The sequence below is a fragment of the Xylaria bambusicola genome (genome assembly GCF_022495145.1).
Source record: "Xylaria bambusicola strain CBS 139988 unplaced genomic scaffold F5B22scaffold_37, whole genome shotgun sequence".
NCBI lineage: Eukaryota > Fungi > Ascomycota > Sordariomycetes > Xylariales > Xylariaceae > Xylaria > Xylaria bambusicola.
In genome coordinates, this window is record NW_025953590.1 from 245,543 (window position 1) to 258,774 (window position 13,232).

At 47.6% G+C, this 13,232-nt stretch overlaps 4 protein-coding genes across 4 annotated transcripts; 3 read left to right on the top strand and 1 right to left on the bottom strand.

The window, feature by feature from the left end:
• Positions 1–8: 8 nt before the first annotated feature.
• Positions 9–2,329, bottom strand: F5B22DRAFT_318810 (allantoate permease). Its single transcript, XM_047970682.1, has 8 exons — positions 1,860–2,329; positions 1,683–1,804; positions 1,532–1,600; positions 1,118–1,481; positions 749–1,026; positions 507–652; positions 403–440; positions 9–339 (listed from the first exon to the last, which is right to left on the bottom strand). The coding sequence occupies exons 1-8, from the start codon at positions 2,155–2,157 to the stop codon at positions 140–142; spliced, it is 1,515 nt and encodes a 504-aa protein (XP_047828589.1). The 5' UTR covers positions 2,158–2,329; the 3' UTR covers positions 9–139.
• A 4,469-nt stretch (positions 2,330–6,798) lies between these two features.
• On the top strand, positions 6,799–8,041 carry F5B22DRAFT_319384 (uncharacterized protein). The gene is made up of 4 exons (XM_047970688.1): positions 6,799–6,921; positions 6,979–7,107; positions 7,214–7,527; positions 7,624–8,041. The coding sequence occupies exons 2-4, from the start codon at positions 7,066–7,068 to the stop codon at positions 7,793–7,795; spliced, it is 528 nt and encodes a 175-aa protein (XP_047828590.1). The 5' UTR covers positions 6,799–6,921; positions 6,979–7,065; the 3' UTR covers positions 7,796–8,041.
• Positions 8,042–8,064: 23 nt separating this feature from the next.
• On the top strand, positions 8,065–9,511 carry F5B22DRAFT_616256 (uncharacterized protein). The gene has a single exon (XM_047975578.1). The coding sequence runs from the start codon at positions 8,419–8,421 to the stop codon at positions 8,989–8,991; it is 573 nt and encodes a 190-aa protein (XP_047828591.1). The 5' UTR covers positions 8,065–8,418; the 3' UTR covers positions 8,992–9,511.
• A 29-nt stretch (positions 9,512–9,540) lies between these two features.
• F5B22DRAFT_319364 (Quinolinate phosphoribosyl transferase) lies at positions 9,541–11,030 on the top strand. Its single transcript, XM_047970687.1, has 2 exons — positions 9,541–10,752; positions 10,843–11,030. Exons 1-2 carry the CDS (start codon positions 9,924–9,926, stop codon positions 10,920–10,922), a joined length of 909 nt encoding a protein of 302 aa, XP_047828592.1. The 5' UTR covers positions 9,541–9,923; the 3' UTR covers positions 10,923–11,030.
• The last annotated feature ends 2,202 nt before the right edge of the window (positions 11,031–13,232 follow it).

Genomic DNA, 13,232 nt, shown 5'->3' on the forward strand with positions numbered 1-13,232 from the left:
TTAAATATCTATTTGTTTCATTACTCTTTTCCGGCATATGGCGATCTCAATGTCGGTCTTTATTTTGCAGGCTCAATTTAAACCTACTTATATGGGCTTCTAGGTAGTTGATATGACCCCAATAGGTACTACACCAGATCTACAAGGAATACCGAAAGCCTTTATTTTCGAGCTCCGTCTGATCGTGCATGCCAGCCTCTACGGCGGCTTTCTCATCAAGGACACCCTCGGCGTCACGGGCAACGTTCACGCGCCACATGTAGATGTAGAGCGTAATTATGCTCAACAGCTTTACTGTATATCCTACCAGCATTGCAACATAGGCGCTGCGGTAGTGAGCTGTGATCGAAGGGGTTAGGAATAAAAGCAAGATAAGACGGGGATTTGGAAGTAGATACTTACGCGCTTCGCTTTCGAGGAAGGTTTGGGGCCCGATGATGCTGTTGTGTCTCCGTTAATCATCTGTGTCCACAAGGAGGAGAAATGGCGCGCAGAGGTATACGTACTTCCCGATACAATAGCCTACGAAGAGGATAGCTGAGGTCAACTGCTTCTTAGTCGAGCCCGCGATGTTAGAGGATATCATTGTTAAAGACATGCTGAAGCCTAGGCCTTGGAAGAAGCAGAGCCATAAAGCTACGAGACGACCCCACTGTTCATTTCAAAGATGAGATCAGTTCAGCTCAATTATTTTGCGGCTTTCGAGTTTATGTTGAAGGATCGAGGGTATGGAAGAGGATGCACATACCTTGTTCTCATCAGGCAGTCTTACGAGCAGCGCAGAGCCGATGATACATATCGTGTTGGCGGTAATCATGGTCGGACAGCGCGAACCACGCGGCCATTTCGTGCAGATCACGCCGCCGAGCAAGAGCGATAGGAACTGTACCGCGCCGCCGGGAATCTGGAGGTACTGCGTGCCCAGAGTATCAAAGCCGAAGCTCTTGATGATTGCGCTTGTGAAGCTTGTGATGGCTGCGTTAGGAATCTGTGCGCCGATGGCCATTATGAAGAGTATCCAGGTTTCTAGGTAAGGTTGGTGAGCGTTATGCCGATGATGACGCATAGCTCTCATGGTGGGAGCTCGGGATTTATGCAATGGAGTACCATAACTTACTAGGGTCTTTGATACATTGGATGGCCTGGTATTTCTTGAAATGGTGGTTCTTCACTCCAGTTCGGTTGGTTGCCACACGGCCCGTGGCAATTGTCCGTTCTCTCTGGTTCAGGAACCGTGCCGTGGCGGGAACGTCGGGTAACACGAACACGCTGACGATGCCGGTGGCGAGGCTGATAGCGCCGAAAATGAGGAAGACGTACATCCACCTCGGCAATCCGGTCGTGATGTGGCCCACGGCGTAACCGATTAAGCCGCCGAACATCGTGGCCAGACCATTTGTACAATAATATGCTTCGAGACGTAGCGGCTGCTCGTCGTTCTTATACCAGATGGACATGATCAAGACGAATGCAGGATTAACCTGATATTGTCAGTTCTATTCTCTCGTTTGGTTCCCTACAAGATTCATACCGTGGCCTCAGTGAATCCTAGAAAGAAACGGTTTGTTGCGATACCACCAAATGATGTGCATGCTGGAGTCTGATTTCGCCAGAGTCAGTGACATATTCAAATAAGGGATGCGTAGGTCCGCAACCAAGCACATTCTATAGAGTCAACTCACAGTCAAGACAATAGCTCCCCAAATAATCACGGTGATAGATACAACACGACCAACAGGTAATCGTTGTATTAAGTAGCCTGAGGGAATCTGCCCAGCGAGGTAACCAAAGTAGAATATCGAACCTATTTATGATTAGCTTGCTGTCAACACACGTGTGTGCAAGGACTATGCGCCTACCGAGCCAAGAGAAATCTTGTCCGTGAAGATTGGTGCCCATCTGAAGCCCGTAGGCATTGGCAAAATTGATGGCGTTCTTGTCGAGATATTGTAGGAAATATATGACGAATAAGATTGGCACGACATGGTAGTCGATTTTGCGAACGACTTTCTTAACTTCGCCCTCCGTCGCATCAACATCGCTCCCAGCTTTGAAGAACTCATAATTCTCATCCAGGTCCTGTGAAACAGATGTGATCTGATCCGTTGACTGGGAATGCTTTGCCTCGGCCATCCCTAGTTGGTCGCGCGACGCCATCTTGTCAATTGCGCTAATACGTCTCTCACACGGAAACAGCGACACAGAACGAGAAGGTGAGGGGTACGGGTCGGTGAGGAGAAGTCCGAGTTATATATTGATGATCTAACCTACGAGAATGGATAGATGAGACTCCAAGGAAGAGACAGACAGTGTCAGTAGAAGCGCCGGCGCTTCCCACCTTAACCCCGACCAAACACACTCCGCAGATTCTTCACATTGGCTCTAGATCTAGTAGGTAGTTCACGACGTGAACACCTAAGCGGAGCTCATATCCCAAGGGTGTGATCACATCATCGCGCCGTTGGGTTGGAACAGGGGAGTTCGAGAGCTCAAGGCCCTGGTTACTGGGTCGATTCCCACTGTACTCGACAGTTCTTGACCCGATGGTGTGACCGAAACGGATCATCGAATCCAAGCGGTCTACTAAGTAGGGAATACGACAGGGCTAGCAGTGCGTTGAGCATGGGAAGTATTGGATGAATAGCCAACGAGAACGAGCATAGCGAAATTGCATCATCGACAGCGAGTTTGAGGTGATTAGACCCGCACGTGGGCAGAGCTGCGCGGCACATGGAGCTGCGATCTCAATGGCTGGGAGACTAACCAGGGAGTTTAGCGCTTTTCAAGCTCATTATGATACTTAGCTTATTGGCTAGAGGAAGACGCGAAATGCTTTGCATTACAACATCTTTAAGACTTAGCTTAGAATATGGAGAGAGAGAGAGAGGGAGAAAAAAGAGAAAAAAAAAAGAAAAAAAAAATCAACGTGTCGGTCCGTTGCAAAGAGCTAAACAGCCCTAAGATCCCGCTAAGAGGGTGAAATGGGTGATAACAGATCTCTCCCGTACAAGGTAATTGTATCATCATATCGCGCTCGTGTAAAAAAAAAAAAAAAAAAACACATACATTCACATTACACCTACTTACTTAATTGCATCCTTTCGTAATCAAGGTATACTTGTCGGTGAGCTAGTCAGTTCTTATCCGCGAGGTCCTCAGGTGTCAAGAACGCCCTTCTTGCTGTGCTGGAACTTCTCCGCAGAACTAAGAGGGGGAGTGAGGGGTTTGTAGACTGGTATAAATACCGGGAATGTGGGTTTTCGGCTCTCTAGGTAGCCTGCAGAAGACCAGTCCTTCTTGGCTCAACTCTCCTAGAGAATCACATGGCACGCTGACAAAGCTAGAGAAAGACATAATTGAGTAAGCACTATAGCTAGGCATTCAACCATCGGGGTATGATGCCCTTGTTCGTTTTCTGGGGAGGTTTAAATGGGATTGGAAGTGGATTCGGATTGAGTGAAAGCGGTGTTGGTTTGTTCCCATATCATCGTCTTCAGAAAGGGATTTCCTTCTCTATCTGGAACCTTCGCGCAGCCAAGGCGAAGGGCGTAACTTGTCAGACCCATTGATTTCATGAGCAACATAAGGCGCTTGCCTTTTCTTTCTTAGATCTTATCTCCCCAAGGTGAGGGTTTGGGGTCCAAGCTGAAATTCAAGGGTCTCGAAATAGCCTCCAATAAGCGACACCTTCGTCACATCGGCAGGTCCGTTAATGTATGTAGTACAACAGAAAAGCCGAATCAAAGCGACTGCTCTAACAATCTAAAATAAGACTTCATTCATGAGGGAATTTCGTTTCAAGAGATGGAAACCTGGGTTGAATACAATCTAGAGTACCTAGGTTGGTGAGTAATCGTGATAAATGGCTGTCCAAGCTACGCGGCATTGTTATACATAGCACATCAGTGCCTGATTGAGAGTAGCCCTTGGTACTCAGCCACTTCAACCAGCACTCAAGGTTTGGTGTAAAAGACATCATACTATCTCTTCGTCATTGACGCGTCTACTTAGGCATCTTAAAAGGAGTTACTAAGTTAGAGGCTACTTGGGTATTGTAGAAGATACTTAAGGGTAGGTAGGTTCTGCTAAGATCATCGGATCAAGACCTACACTAGCGACCTTCTGGAAGGCTTCTAGCGCATCATCAACGAAGCTTGAACCCCATACAAATCTGATACCAAGACATATAGGACTAAGTACGTACGATCAGCAGGCACGCTTTAATCCACATCAATAGGTATTTCAGATCACATGATCTACTCCTTTTTGCTTTTGAAGATATACATGGCAGATACAGGGATAGAGCTTAGTACGTTCACCATGCTCTAGATTCCGTAGCAGCAGAGTCTCGCCAACTCAAATTCGGTCTTACATTTAGTGGATATCGCACCGAAGGAATTAAGCCGGCACTTGTTAGAGTCAGTATACAACTTGTCAAGATTCAAGTTACATGTTCAGTCCGCAACACAACATTTTCTCAAAGCACCTGGCCTGTCAAAACCCCCTAGTTCATATTTCCGTCTTATACAATGATTACCTAAACCGGAGGTTATGTAAGATCGAACACCTTCCTAACATACGGCCAATCATCAACCTGGCCCGCTCGCCTCTCCTCGTAATTACGATAGCTGCCTGATCTAATGTAGGTATTGTATCTTGGTATACTACCTATCTTGGTATACTATGCATGTAGTAGAATCGGAATTAGTATCCCCATTCCTCCACAGTACCAGTGGGCGTCACGGCCAAGTCTCGGCGTCTTTCCCTCGTGGTTGAATCCTTCCCGCCAATAATATCAGATCTAACCTTGTCGTGGAGGCCAGTAAGACTCACACTTGTGGCGCTGGTCTAACGGGGTGACCGTTATACCAGAGATGTTGCTGGCGCAAGCCCATGGACCGAGCTTTTGATTCCAAGGTTGTGTTGCTTCAACCACAATGGCTTGGCTAGATATCCAATCACGTCTTTTGAAACTGCCCACCAATCTTTCGGTCGGTATCTACTTCGCCGGTTGTCTTGTACTACACAACAGCTGACAAATCTATTCTTATCTCCCTCGACTTTCATCCGGTGATTCACACTTTTTTGGTGCAATGTTTAATGTCTACGGGCGTAACATGGCCGTGCGGCAGCTGACCATTTGGTGATACATTGATGATGCCTATCGCCTCCAACCCAACGCTACGCCAACTTCATGCAAAGGAAGTGGTAATAGATTCCGAGGTGATGTTACCATAAGATGACATAGGTATAGGTAGGTAGGTAAGATATAGTTGCTGATCTACGGCATGGATGGGATCCCCCATGATTGAATCATGTAAGCACTCTGAAGTGGCAGAACGGCGTTGAATGCGCCCCTCTGGCATGCATCTGAAAGACCCAGAGGGACAGCTATTTGACAAAAGATTCTCATATCCTGTAATTGATTCCTGTAATTGATTCCTGATCCAAACCTGGGCGGCTGCCGGGCTCTAGGCCGCTCTCTAGGCCGCGCAATTGGTACTGCCGTGCCTCGAATCCAACCATCCAGCCATCTAACAATACAACAATACTATCTTGTAACAATACCTTACCTACCACAATCCGGCAATCCAACAATCCAACGATCTCCTACGTCACCCGGCATTGATGATCGCCTATTCCGCTATGGAACCCGCACGCTACCCGCCCAACATGCGCTAAGCACCCGCTGGAATGGTTATTTGACAACAGCGGATTGGAACCCGGCGGCCCTAGCGCGCTACATGCGGCACCTAAACCGCCTGGGAAGCTCCCCCTTGGCTGCCCTTGGCCGCCGCCCTTGGCTATCAGCCTTATGGTGCGTGGAGCATGGTTAGGTCAGCTTGTATGGCCATGATCCTGGACAGTCGGTGGTCTTATCGCCTCACCATCACGAGAACTACAACCAAGAGACTGCATCCTCTTCGTCCATCCTCTTCCAACCCCCCTTAACTTAGCTCAGGATATTTCTCGGTTTCCATATCGGGAAATTCCACTACCATTGATCGCCTAGCTATTCTAGAAGTATGCCGTCGCTGCTTGGGTCGTGCCTACTGGTATGACATTGCTGAGATGAGTGAATTCGATCGCTTCAGACGAACACGGAGCTCGCTCGCTGATCGCGGAAATAAGGAGAGTACACGCCGCCGGTTTCTATTCTCCGGCCTCAGCCTCTTTCCATGGCGTGTCACAGGGCGTCGACTATGGTTCTATTCCTATATGCTTCTATCTTTTCTCTGCTCTGATACTCCTCTTCGTCTCAAAGAACAGGCCATTCCTTTCGCCAAGCGCTAACCAAGATGCTAATTTGATAACTTTACCAGGTTTTACAATTGTCAGCATCAGCGAATCTTCGTAGCCATGTCAACTCCTAAGTCCAACTCAAGTCAGATCCAAATTTGTTGTGTTGGCTACAGCTACTATGTATACCGTATCCAGAATAGATGAATGATCATGATCACTCTGTGCCAAAGGCATCTGTCTATATATACGCAGTGTATATAAACCATGATACGCACCGCCTTCATTGTTGGATAGCTCCATTCTCATAGCCAAGTCGATCTTTCCTCTCCATTTGTATATCAACATTTCCTGCTTCGTCTAGCGCTCGCCACTTTTAGGCTGCTGATGTAACGGCATTATGGTCAAACACCGAAATTAAAAAATATCGAAACTCTTTGGCCATACCTCGTGCGAAGAAACTCCGGCATAGCATAAGCAATCTCATAGGACATTTCCTGCTATTTTTGCCTGTTCTTCCTCTGTATACTGTCATTTATTTTAAGTTGGTGTCATTTTGTGTCCCGGAGGGTTCCGCAGCCTTCCTGAAGTATATAAGGAACTCTTTACACTCAAGAGAGTGACGGTGGATGGGAGACATTCATACTGCAAGTCTCTTGTATTAGAAAATACACTTTCAAGGTATGTGGCTTCTATATGGCAAATTCCGTTCGTATTGAGGACTAATTCATTCTACAGATCACTTCAGTAGGCGGATACTATCATTTCCGTTTACTAAACACGGACATACACATACCCAAGAAACTTGGAAGTAATCTTATAGCTATGCAGTCAAGCAGCCGAAGTTCCCGAGAACGCAGAAGCCAGGTACGTAATAGATATCTCTCGGCATTACCGTCATTCCTCGCGTACGAGATATTGTTGGGAAACCCGCCACTTGAACAGCGCCATGTGCTTACATTGATGATTGTAGCGTTCGATCAAGCAGATGATTGAGTCATTACGAAACCATACGGTCAACACATTGACTGAGCTACGCCGGATCGAACGGGTCGCGACAACTTGCGAGACCGAGGAAGAGTTGCAAGCATTTCAACAACCCATGGCTTCGGCATGGGATTACTACGTGAGCAGCAACCAGTTGCTGCTAGAGATGCGAGGCTTGACCCGCAACTACCCTATCTCGAGTTCCCTGATTGAGGAAGCCAGGGTTCTAGTCAGTGAAGATCCGGATTCAAGTCGAAGCTGGAATATGGCTTGGCTGTGCTTATCCAAAATTCGAGATGCGTATGTCGACATCCCTTTGCATTCACCATCTCCCCCTTATAACCACGGCTCATACCCTATCGTCAACTCTACGCTTACTAACTTCTGGTTACACAGAGGCTTGGTGCTTAGTATCGCACAATCCGAGGCTCAAAAGCCGGAGATGTGGGGTGGTCGATATCCATCTCCCGAGGAAGCAGAGCAGCTCACACAGTGTTTCGTGTACGAATGGAGCCATGCTGTGGACACGATGCTTCGACATTGGCGTACGGCTCCCGTTTGGTATTGAGGATGCTAATGCCTTATCAAGACAATTGCATCTTGCTTGTTCATCTGAAAATTTCTGAAGAGAAGCAAGCGAGGGGTACGGAATGGATGTAACGTATTATTATGAGTGTGTATGACGCTTGGCTTGACTTTACACAATGGGGGACCGAAGAATAGAATAAGATATAGATATCCGCTCATTACATAGACATAGATTATGCATTTTACTTTCGTGGCTTTTCATATTAGCATCAAGAATTGCAGTGAAAATGGTAAACAATCCCCCATGCGTCTTGGAGCTAGACATTGTTTTGAATAAAAGGACCGTTCCAGAGGTTTTATAAGATATGAAAGTTTTATTCGTGTTATACTGTGTAATGAATTGTAAATAGTTAGCATACAATGGAGACACAATGGAGGATTGAATACTTTCTCCCTGGTTTGTTTGTTCGGTCTCTGTGGCTACCCACGCCTGTCATACTAAAGCAATTTCATCTCGGTTTTCAGCTCATTTTCATTCTATTAAATCAGCAAGCATTTTGGGTCTTTTGAGCAAATCTACACCTACATATCTTCAATCCAGTATAACATACTCAATATTGGTTCCGCCTCATCATATGCTCATAGTCCCGACAAGTTCCCAAGATGGCGAGTGTGATTCAAGACACCGAGACCGCCGATACTTCCCACAAACAAATACAGACTGAAGATGATATCTACGACCTCGATGACCCGTATCTAATTCCCAAAGTACTCAAACAGCAACCCAAAACACCAGGCACAGTCACCTGTCGCTTTCTCGCTATACCCCTCAATGAAGCCAACTCATTCTCCAGAAACATCGGACAATACGGCTACATCGTCCACGAAAGCAGACATAAGCTTATCATGCGAATTCCGCCGCAAAACACAAATCTCATGGATCGCATCCGCCAGGTCTGGGTCTCGAAATACCTGGCGCCCTTCACTGAGTGTAGAATCACCTTTGATCTACCGAAGTGGGATAAGACGACGACAATCATCATTCAATGCGTTCCTAACAAAGCGAATAAGAGCACAGATAGCTCTCTAGTTCACGACGCTGCGGACGATCTCAGTCCTATAGTCAGCGAGGCTTCTATGAGGGATAGTAGAGTGGCGGTACAGTTCTCTAGACCATCGGGCGGCGAAGGAGAAGCCGCAGAGCCACAGAAGATCCGGAGAGTAAGTGAATACTGAATATACACGGTATTATGAGTTGGGATCATTGCTGATTTACGTGTCCAGCGACGAGCCACATCACTTCCCTGTCCTGATGTCCTAGCAGAGTTGGGTGAGAATTATTGGCATCCTCCACAGTTGCTATAGTGAGAGGGAGCACCTAAATCGCCATTTCCAAGGCGAGATGAACGAACACCTAGGTCATTAGCCATGGGTATTTGATACGATCGGGTGAAGAGGAGTACAAGTCTGATCAAATATCAATAATTTAATGAACCGAAAAAACAAAGTGAGGGCAGATGCGACACAGCAAATGGAAGCTGATTTCAGCGCATTCTACTGAATGGTATGGTCATAAACGCTACGGAGGGTGAGGAAACGCGAGGATTTGATGTTTGGTAGGCGAGTTGGATGCAGTATGATTCAACACAATATCCCCCAATAGATGGCATTGTCCAGGGAAACAGACATGAAGTTGGTCAACACGAGAATGATGTGACGATGATGAATACCTAGGCGCCTAAATTAGAAGTCGCAGAGTGCCCAGGCTCATAGATGACCTCGGGAATCTACAGTTGATACAGCACTAAGCACTCGGCCTGTATCGGCGTTACCCCGCTATATTTTACTGCCCCTCACCTCTACCACAACCCCGCGGTTGGAGGCGGCTCATCTGGCTCAGCAGGTAGGTAGATAGATACCTTGAGGGACAAACGATAATCGGGGGAAATAGCTCCAACATCTTTGAGATATTCTTTCTAATAGTCTGGCCTATTACAAACTCCTACCCATAGAGGCACAGTGAACTATCTTCGAAGTACCTACTAATTGCCTTCATTAACCTACCTGTCCAGTATCATCAGATATTGCGAATCGACACCTTGTGATGAGCCTATGCGATAAGCGATAGACGAACCCGAAGCAACCCTCCCATTTTCTTGCGATTCGCCATGCATCCCGATCAACCAATCCGTCACGGCTCTCTTGAGCATATACTGCCTCCAAGCTGGAAGGCAACAATCACGTCTTGGCTTGCCGAAGACACGCCTTCATACGATTACGCCGGGTACGTGGTGGGAGAAAAGGAACACACAGCTACCCTGTGGGGGAAGAGCGCCGGCATTATAGCCGGTGTGCCATTCTTCACGGAAATCTTCAAGCAATGCGGCTGCACGGTCGAGTGGCACGCGGCAGAGGGCAGTTATATCGAGAGGCCGAAGGACGGATCTAGCAAGTTCAAAGTCGCCACCGTGACGGGTCCCGTGCGAGGTCTGCTTCTTGGAGAGCGCGTCGGCCTGAACCTGCTAGCTCGCTGCTCCGGCATCGCCACCGTAAGCCGAAACCTGCTTCTCAGCCTGCGCAGCGCCGGATACAGGGGAATCCTTGCCGGCACGAGGAAGACGACCCCTGGGTTCCGCATCGTCGAGAAATACGGCATGCTCGTGGGCGGGGCCGACACGCATAGAATGGACCTGAGCTCCATGATCATGCTCAAGGACAACCACGTCTGGAGCCGCGGGAACATCACCGAGGCCGTGCAAGCTGCCAAGCTGGTCGCTGGTTTCTCGCTCAAGATCGAGGTCGAAGTGCAGAACGAGGCAGAGGCCGACGAGGCTATCGCTGCCGGCGCGGACGTTGTCATGCTGGATAACTTCACCGGTGAAGGGGTCAAGATCGCCGCCAAGAGCCTACGGGAGAAGTGGAAGGGCAAACGAGAGTTTCTAATCGAGGTCAGTGGCGGCTTACGCGAGGACAACGTGTTCGATTATGCGAATAACGGTTAGTTTCTTTCCCCCGTTCCGATGTGCATAAGGAAGCAAGTGTTTTCGAAGTAGAGCTAACCACAATCGCGCTCTCTTTATTTTTTAGATATCGACATCATCTCCACGAGCTCCATCCATCAGGGCACACCACATGTAGATTTTTCGTTGAAGATCAACCAGCCCTGATCAATTCTAATCAGGCGATGTAATAAATAGTTACAATATTGAAGCTGGGGGGAGGGAAAGGGTGTATTGCATGCCTGTGTATCTATACACTATACTGTACTGTACTGTTCTTTTTTTTTAATTTGGCCGTCGGGTAGGTCCGCACACTGCAGTTTGCTTACTACTTACATCTAGCTGTTGTCTTATCAACATATGTTTCTATCGATGTCTCACCGTTAATTCCCTTTTTGGCGCTCGCTTTCTCTCATGAAGTCGTAGAAGAAAGAATCACCTCTATCTAGTGAGATGTCCTGGTCTAGATTCACCGTACTCAATGTGCCGTCCAGTGCCGAGGAAAGCTCCATATAGCTGACTGCATACATGTCCATAGCGATGTATGTACGCAGTGTATCACCAACGCACGAAGATGGTATTTGTACGGTAAGCTGAATGCCACGGAGATTATGCGTCGTCTCGACCATGAATACCTATCCATGGCGTTGTGACTGTGATGGTGATGACCCGTGACAGGCGCACGCGCAGCTAGACATCCTATAATTGCCTGATGGGTGATCGTCGGATTTTCGAGTACCAACTGCCTTCTCGGTATGGTTCCGAGCCCAAAATCCCATCTCTCCGCCTATCACTTTCGGGACCTCCCGGAGTACCTATAATGCGTTACTTATGGGTTAATGGTTGATCAGTTAGTTACTTGATTTGTAAATATATTGGCCTGGCCCTTCTATTTTCCAGGATTCATCTCTTTTGGTGTTTTTGTATAGGTATACTTGATGCTATGTTGACGCTCATTTCCCCCCACCCCCACTCTCTCTTGCCGCTTCGTTAGACGCACGTCAACTACCTGGCTCCTTGTCTACTTATTTGAATGCGCGCGTCCTGGAGAATGAGTGCTTCCCGACTTGCTTACATACATTACCTGGCTGCAGTATGTCTATTCCGGTACCGACGTCTGATGGAATATGGTTCGGTTCAGGGGACGAGGAACGGTAAGTGGGATATGGGCGTCTAGACGGGATTAGGCGGAAGTCTTCTGGTTCTCTTCTTCTACTTAACCGAGGTGACACTGATGCTGTGTAGCCAGTGGTTCGCCGTGATGTCCATATGTAGGCAGTGTGAATATATAGCGCCCGTTACACAAGTATGTACCCTACACTCTGCCCTATTCTCCTGGCTATGCATAAGTAGGTAGGGAACATGTAAGCTCGTGAATGCGCAGTTGAAGAGAGGGGGCTGACGGGGGATAAGAGCGGGAGGAAGAGAGCTGCATGAAACAAGTGCGGTCCGTCAAGGTTTCGCGTTCGTCAGATGGGGGTAGGCATGGATGGAGAACCGGATCATGCATAATACATAGACGTGCGTAGGTGCGGACGTGGCTTGCAGCTAACGGAAATCAAAACTGCTTAGAACAGAGGGGGTTGGAACGATGGCCAGGGGCCACTTTACGCATGCAGTATTGCTGTTAGTTCTATTTGTGTTGTGATATTGCGGTTGGTGAAGGTCAAGTCAACTTACAGATGCAAGGTGAGTCGAACGTAAAGATGCAGCCGAATCTGCAAGTTCACGAATACCTTGGCCGGTGATTTATACGATGCCTGACGAGCATGGAGATATGCGGATTTAAAATCCTATTGCCAGCTACACGTGCTGATAGGAAGCATGTAGGTATAAGCGATGTAGGTAACAGTATAACAGTAGTTGTCGCCACAATGGTCTTAGTACTGGTCTGTTTAGACAACTGCCGACATAATCCTCTATCTTTCGGTTGCTAGTGCTCACTATAGTCGTCACAAAATGAGATTCAGACCTTGATTAGAGGTATCTAACAACGGAGCTAGCTTTTAGGAGTCTTTGTGGTCTACGTGATGCTAGGGATCGCTACCTGTACCGTGTACATTGACACGTTGGCCGCATCTATATACATGTTCCTTCCCTTGTTATCCGTATCTGAAAAGGAAAAGGCTAACTCAAAATACCTCTATGTGTGAGCATATGGCATATAACGGTCAAGAGGCTGAAATGTGACACTTGATGCATCTCATGCAGTGCAAGCTGACGTGACGGCGTTTGAAGCACATAGCCATTAAGGCTGATGATTGGTGTTCGGGATTTAAAGACCTGTAACTAAGGCATGGCGTGTGTCAGACTAGACTAGGCCTCTCTCAATGATTAAAAGCATTTGCGTCGAATGTGTGTGGATGACAGTTCAGATGCGGAGGTATTTGAGGTGGAGAGGGATATATGTTATATGCCGAGTGGATAGGGGCGGGCATATACGTGATCCAGAGCAGACTAGGCCGAAGCAACCGAAAG

Bases quoted from the DNA above. Each gene is read 5' to 3' on its own strand.
- F5B22DRAFT_319364 (XM_047970687.1), top strand. From the start codon at position 9,924: ATGCATCCCGATCAACCAATCCGTCACGGCTCTCTTGAGCATATACTG. The intron at 10,753-10,842 runs GTTAGTTTCTTT...TTTATTTTTTAG, and splicing joins GTTCGATTATGCGAATAACG to ATATCGACATCATCTCCACG.
- F5B22DRAFT_319384 (XM_047970688.1), top strand. From the start codon at position 7,066: ATGCAGTCAAGCAGCCGAAGTTCCCGAGAACGCAGAAGCCAG. The intron at 7,108-7,213 runs GTACGTAATAGA...TGATGATTGTAG, and splicing joins CCCGAGAACGCAGAAGCCAG to CGTTCGATCAAGCAGATGAT. The intron at 7,528-7,623 runs GTATGTCGACAT...CTGGTTACACAG, and splicing joins TTATCCAAAATTCGAGATGC to AGGCTTGGTGCTTAGTATCG.
- F5B22DRAFT_616256 (XM_047975578.1), top strand. From the start codon at position 8,419: ATGGCGAGTGTGATTCAAGACACCGAGACCGCCGATACTTCCCACAAA.
- F5B22DRAFT_318810 (XM_047970682.1), bottom strand. From the start codon at position 2,157: ATGGCGTCGCGCGACCAACTAGGGATGGCCGAGGCAAAGCATTCCCAG. The intron at 1,805-1,859 runs GTAGGCGCATAG...AATCATAAATAG, and splicing joins ACAAGATTTCTCTTGGCTCG to GTTCGATATTCTACTTTGGT. The intron at 1,482-1,531 runs GTATGAATCTTG...TGACAATATCAG, and splicing joins TAGGATTCACTGAGGCCACG to GTTAATCCTGCATTCGTCTT.